The sequence below is a fragment of the Acomys minous genome (assembly GCF_964271855.1).
Source record: "Acomys minous genome assembly, chromosome: 10".
NCBI classification, from domain to species: domain Eukaryota; kingdom Metazoa; phylum Chordata; class Mammalia; order Rodentia; family Muridae; genus Acomys; species Acomys minous.
In genome coordinates this window covers 104316337-104322625 of record NC_140491.1, presented here as the reverse complement: position 1 = coordinate 104322625, position 6289 = coordinate 104316337, and the positions used below count along the sequence as shown (strand labels likewise).

The 6289-nt window shown below is 47.4% G+C and overlaps 1 protein-coding gene across 2 annotated transcripts in view; it reads left to right on the top strand.

Annotated features, from left to right (window-relative positions):
* Nucleotides 1–210: 210 nt before the first annotated feature.
* Nucleotides 211–6289, top strand: part of LRP2 (LDL receptor related protein 2) — a 161160-nt gene continuing 155081 nt past the window's right edge. For both annotated transcript variants that reach the window (XM_084800290.1, XM_084800289.1), the window contains exon 1: nucleotides 211–464. In XM_084800290.1, the coding sequence (XP_084656416.1) occupies nucleotides 386–464 (79 nt within the window). In that variant the 5' untranslated portion in view covers nucleotides 211–385. The remainder of the gene's footprint in view (nucleotides 465–6289) is intronic.

The window sequence follows — 6289 nt, the reverse complement described above, 5'->3', positions numbered from 1 at the left end:
GTGTGCTCCTAGATGAGAGCGTGCAGAAGCGTGCGCGCGTGTGGAGTGTGCATGTGCTACCGCGCAAGTGTTCGAGTGCCCACTCCTCCCAGCGCTGCAAAGTGCAGAGGGCGGGCCAGGCAGCAGGGGGCCTGGCCCACTGGATTCCCGCATGCTAGTTCCGGGGCGGTCTGGTCTAAAGGGCTTTATATACTGTCTGGAGGGTGGGGACTGGCGCGGGTAGAAAACGGGATGCCTCAGACATCGGGGCCGGCTTTCTGCCTCTAGGGGCCAGCGGAGGTGCTGAGCAAGACCCACGTCCGCAAGTACAGTAACTGCCTGTGCCGGCTGCGACTTGTGCCCACCTCCCGGGGAAGGAACGGCGAGGCCGGGGGCTGTCTCCGGAATGGAGCGCGGAGCAGCGGCAGCTGCATGGATACTGCTGCTGGCGGTCGCTGCCTGCCCAGAGGCAGTTAGTGGCCAAGGTAAGCGGCCACCTGCCCCAGCTACGCGCGCAGCGCCGTCCACTCTAGGCGCTGAAGAGGGGAGCCGGGCGAGGGTGGACGGCTGCGGAGCTGCTCCGGTTGAGCGCTCCGGTGACCCCAGGGAGTGACGAACGCAGAGCCGCTTTTCTACTGGCTGAGGAACGCGGTCGCATTGGTTTCGGTGACAGCTCACCCCACTGCGATCGTGCCTTTGTTCCCACGGGAATTAGTCCCGATTCCAAACACATTTTAGGCTGGAACCTGGAGAACGAGGGTCTCCCGGGTGTGTCTATAGATTTCTTCTGGCTGAGGCGGGGCGGTCCTCCACGCAGCTTCCCAGCGCAGCTTTCCACCTGCAGCGTCCGGCCGGCGCGGGAGATCCAATTCCATCGCGCGCTTCGGGCCGCCAGCCACAGCCTCCTTCCATCAGTGGCGAAACTCCGTCCCTCGGTGACCCCCATGAGACCGCATCTCATGATAACCGCTGGTTTACGAGCCTAGATAAGGCTGGGAGGTGGGATTGGCAGAGAGTGGCTGTTACACTAGAGTACTTTCTTGAAGGCTTTTCCTTTCCTACCCGGAGCGAGTGCTTTTGTGTTGATGAATGGAGCTGGTTTGCTGAGCCTGAGTTTTGGGGCTGGAATGCAGAAAGTTTCCAGTGTGGCTACAAACTTTTTCAAGTTGTCCAGGAGTTAGTCTTTTTACCTTTTTTTCCTTCCCCGAAGCAGCAGAGGGAATGGGGCAAGTTATTTAGAGTTTAGAATAAAGCGGGGGGGGGGGAGAGAGAGAGAGAGAGAGAGAGAGAGAGAGAGAGAGAGAGAGAGAGAGAGAGAGAGAGAGAGAGAGAGAGAGAAGTTAAAAGGAATGGAGAGGGCAGAGGGAGGACGGGAGGAAAAGTGAGGAGAGAGAGAGAGAGAGAGAGAGAGAGAGAGAGAGAGAGAGAGAGAGAGAGAGAGAGAGAGAGAAACCCGCGAGCTCTCTCCCTGGCTTTCGTTGCTAGGTAGCAGCTCCAAGCTGCGTGTGACCGACCACCAGACAGACAGAGCGGACGAGGCTGCCACTGCAGGGACTAATCTGTCTGCGGGGATGGGCCAGTCCCCCGTTCCCCTCCCGCTCCTTCCCGTCGGACAACTTAATTGCCCTACAATAAAAATGAAACCCCTATTGTTGCAGGATTAGTCAAAGCAATACATTGATTTCCCTAGATCACATATTGGGGTTGGTGGGTGAGGACTGTGGGAGCCCCCATTTATAGAGGAGAGAGGGGAGGGCCTGTGGATGGGCCGTGGCGTGTATTCAAATGGTTAATCTGCTTTCTTTCCTCAATTCTTAGCGTAAGCTCCTTAGAGGGAATCAAGTAAGTAATTATACAGCAACTCTGAGCAGCACCCATTTCAGACTTCTGGGAAGTTTGGAAGCGCCAACCAAATTCATCAGGCTTGCAAAAAATCTTCTGAAAAGGAGGGGTGGGTGGCAAGAGGAGAAGTCTAAACAGCTCTTCCTTTGAACATCTCTCTAAAGTACTGGAAACACAGAAAAGGGATTTACTGTTGTTGTGTGTGTGAGGAAGAGTTCGCAGCGTTTAGGGTTACGTATCATGCGCTAAATATAGCCCGTGGGTTCAGTGCACGTTTTTGTCCCCGTCTGGAAGGAAAGTTTGCTTAGATTCTTGTGCCTATGTCACTTTACCACCTGAACATGCATTGGTGGTTTAGTCAACAAATACCATGTGCCTAGATTTCCCTGAGTTATTATCCATGTGTAATATCAAAAAAAGCCGGGAAGCATTCTGCAAGGTTTTAGCAGATAAAGCACAATACACCTAACACATGGCTGAGGACTCACACATACATATGTGCATACATATGACATGTGTTCATGCTTTTTATTTATTTTACTTTTTTTTTTTTTTTTGAGACATGGTTTCTCTGAAGCCCTGGCAGTCCTGGAGCTTGCTCTGGTGATCTGGTGATTAGATGGCCCTGGAACTCAGATCTGCCTGCCTCAGTCCCCTGAGTGCTGGGATTAAAGGCGTGCACCACCACCTTGGTGTTCCTCAGGGTTCTAAACTAGAACCCAAGTCTCTTCGTTCTCAGTCTTCATAGTTGAGTCGGGATTAAAGAGTGCACTGCTGTACCTGGCAAAGCACCCAGGTTTTCAACTGCAAAGTTGATACAGTAAAATAACTTCTCAGATTTATGACCACAAGAAGGTAAATTATGTAAAATACTTAGCCCAATATAAAGGCTATTTACAGTGAAAATAAACTAGTGACTATTCTTAATTATATTTATCAACTTTTCCAGAATACAAAGAAAGATCTGTTTGGTGTGAGTGTGTGAGTGTGTGTGTGTGTGTGTGTGTGTGTGTGTGTGTGTGTGTGTGAGTGCACGTACCATAATGTGCCTGTGGAGGGTAATGCAGGTCCCAGAATCCAGCTCAAGTGGTCAGGCTTGGCACGCATTTTTACTTGATAAGCCATTTGGTCAGGTAAAGTCTTACACATTTCCACTAGGAGTTCCTAGATCTTAGAATGTATTTTGAAGTGATTTCCCCCCCCCCCCCCCTTTTTTAAAGAATCTACTAGCTGGCTGGGTGTGGTGGCACTCTCCTTAATCCCAGCACTGGGGAAGCAGAGGCAGGTGGATCACTGTGAGTTCAAGGCCAGCCTGGTCTACAAAGCAAGTCCAGGACAGCTAAGGCTATACAGAGAAACCCTGTCTTGAAAAAACAAAACAAAACAAAAACTGAGAAACCAAACAAGAATCTACTAGCCACCTGAACCTTAAATTCTTTAATCTAACACAATTTGGCTACGTCTTTAACAATAAGAACTTTTGTGATGATCTCACCTTAAGTGGACCGTAACAAGGAGGCAACATTCTGGAGCTTTCTTTGATGTTATCTTTACTTCAGGGAGACCTTCTATTTCTCTGCTTGAAAGTCCTTTCTGCTTATAATGGGGTTCTGCCTCAACTCTTTCTTTTTCTTTTTCTTTTTTTTTTTTTAGGTGCAGTGAACTTTATTGATAGTATTCAAAAGAGTAGGGCTCCCTGGGCCCCTCCCATTATTCTGGGGTCTAGGACGGAAACTGTGAGGGGAGATGCTCAGTGTCAGGGGCAGAGTAGGAACAAGGACTCCTCAGCAGCCGAGGGCCTCTCTTTTGCTCTCCTGTCCTTGCTGGGGTCAGGGAGTTCAGGGCTTCTTACTCCTTGGAAGCCATATAGGCCATGAGGTCCACCACCCTGTTGCTGTAGCCAAATTCATTGTCATACCAGGATATGAGCTTTGCAAAGTTGTCATTGAGGGCCATGCCAGCCCCAGCATCAAAGGTGAAAGAGAGGGAGTCGCTGCTGAAGTCGTCAAGGCATCCTGGCCTACATGCAGGTTGTCTCAACTCTTTTCAACTATCTTGATTTGATGGGAAAGGTTTGTAGCTGGAGGGAACTTGAGGTTTCTAAGTCTGTGTAGTGTTGTATACAGAGGGGTGGTGGTTACCCCAGCAGGGGGGGAGGGAGGTCCTCAAGAGACTGAAAGGATGGGGTTAAGTTTCTGGCCTAAGGGCAGGTAGTCTGTGATAGAACCCAGCTGGAGTCTGGTTTCCCTTTGCTTATCTCCTTTGGTAGCTGTCCCCGCCCCGCTTTGGTTGGGACTTTTCAATTCTTTTCAGGTGACCCACAGTTATCAGATGAAGAAGAGAATAGCAAGTAAATGACCTTGGCAAACTTTAACGAGATTGGAAGTGCCAAAGAGGCCACAGAGCAGTGGTTCTCAACCTCCCTTGATGCTTCCCGCTCAAGTGCAATTCCTCTTGGTGTGGTGACTCCCAACCATACAACTGTTGCCATTGCTGCTTTATTACTGCACTTTGCTACTGCTGTAATATAAATATCTGACACATGACCCCCTCCAAAGGGTCATTTGATTCCCCCAAAGGGGTATCCACCCGCTGCCACGGATGGCTGTCAAGCCTGAGAGGAATTTATTCGTAGATAAGAAAGCCCTCAGGACTTGAGCATCCAGCTTGGTCCACGACTGATACCACAACAGTGCTTCTACCCGTTTTCAGATCCGTGTTCTAAATTTTTATTTTTGAGTTTTTGAGACAGGCTTTCTTTTGTAGTCCTGGCTGTCCGGAACTCCTTTTGTAGACCAGGCTGCCTCTGCTTCCCAAGTGCTGGGATGAAAGGCATGTGCACCACCGACCAGCCCATCATTAAAATTCTTGTGCCATCAGTGCACATTCCTGAAGCTCTGGGTTTTTTTACTGTAGCCTGAGGTTTGGACTTAGACAAGGTAAATTTTAGGCCCTGGTTACCAGGCAAGGTAATGATTAGGCTTTGGTTATTCACTGTCTCTAGACAAGTACCTTAAGAACGCTGACGGTTGACTTTTTTTTTTTCTTTTGTTTTCTGTTCTTTGTTTTCTCTAGACAGGGTTTCTCTGTGTAACAGCCCTGGCTGTCCTGGATTCACTTTGTAGACCAGGCTGGCCCTGGACTCACAGAGAACAGCTTGCAGAGGCAGGCAGATCTGGGGGCAGCCTGATCTACAGAGTGAGAATGGTTGTATAGAGTAAATTAGTCAATGAGTTGGAAATAGCTTATAGGCAGTGTCCATCATCAAAAATGTTTACTAGCGTTTGACTTTTGCAGCTAACTGGTAGGACACTGGTGTAGCATGCCCAATGCCTTGTGCTTGGTTCACTACCAAAACAAAGCAATAAAACATCTAACTTTGCCTGGCAATAATGGCTTTACATATTATTCAATAATTGTATTGATGATAGAAACCTATGTTAAACCGACTGAAGCCAAGGAAATTAGTTGAAATCCTTAAATGAAAAATATATTTGTATAATTTTTTTATTAGGTTTCCATTTATCTTGACAAAAATAACCAAACACTGGCAATTTCATTTAGTTCAATCTACTATAAAATACTCATTCTGTGAGACCAGTTTTGTTTTTAATCTTCTGATCCTGCCGTGAATCCATTTTCAGACATGTTCCCTTGGTGTAAAATGACTTACTGGCTTTGGAGCTATGTCCTATTGTGCCATATCCACAGGATGACAGTAGAAAACTTCATTGTTAGCAAAAGTTTCAGTTGCATTTCAACGGTTTTGCTCAATTGTTAGCTTATTAAACCAATTGATTACCTTACTCAGGAGTAGAAGTGTTCCCATTGCTTGGGATCTGCCACTTACTTGGTCCCAGACTTTGCAGACAAAACATGGACCTCAGGGAAGTCGGGGAAAGGTTGTGAGGAGAATGATGAACACAGGCTGAGCTGCAAATCAGATATAATACCGTATCAGACAAAATTGGTAAGTGATGCTATTTTCATTTTGTATGTGAAGACAGATTTGAAAGGCATATGGGGATTTCTCAAGAGCTGGCAGTCCCAGGCTACCTTAATGAGTTGAAAGGAGAGCAATATTAGAAACATGCCATGCTCCTGGAATCATGTTACAACCTTTATTGCAATTTTATTAGCATTATACCGTGGCCATACTGTACTGTACTATACTCTGCTGGAGAGTAAGTCTATAGGCTCATGTGTGCCAGACAAGTACTCTACCACAGAGCCACAACCCCAGCTCCACTTTTCTTTTATTTCTAATTTTATTTTATTAATTTATTCATATTACATCTCAATGGTTATCCCATCCACTGTATCCTCCCATTCCTCCCTCCCATTTCCCCCTTACTCCTCTCCCCTATGATTGTGACTGACAAGTTTGGAAGGAGGAGGAAAGAAAGACCTTCTAGATGTTTATTGCCAAGTAAAATTCTCTCTCTCTCTCTCTCTCTCTCTCTCTCTC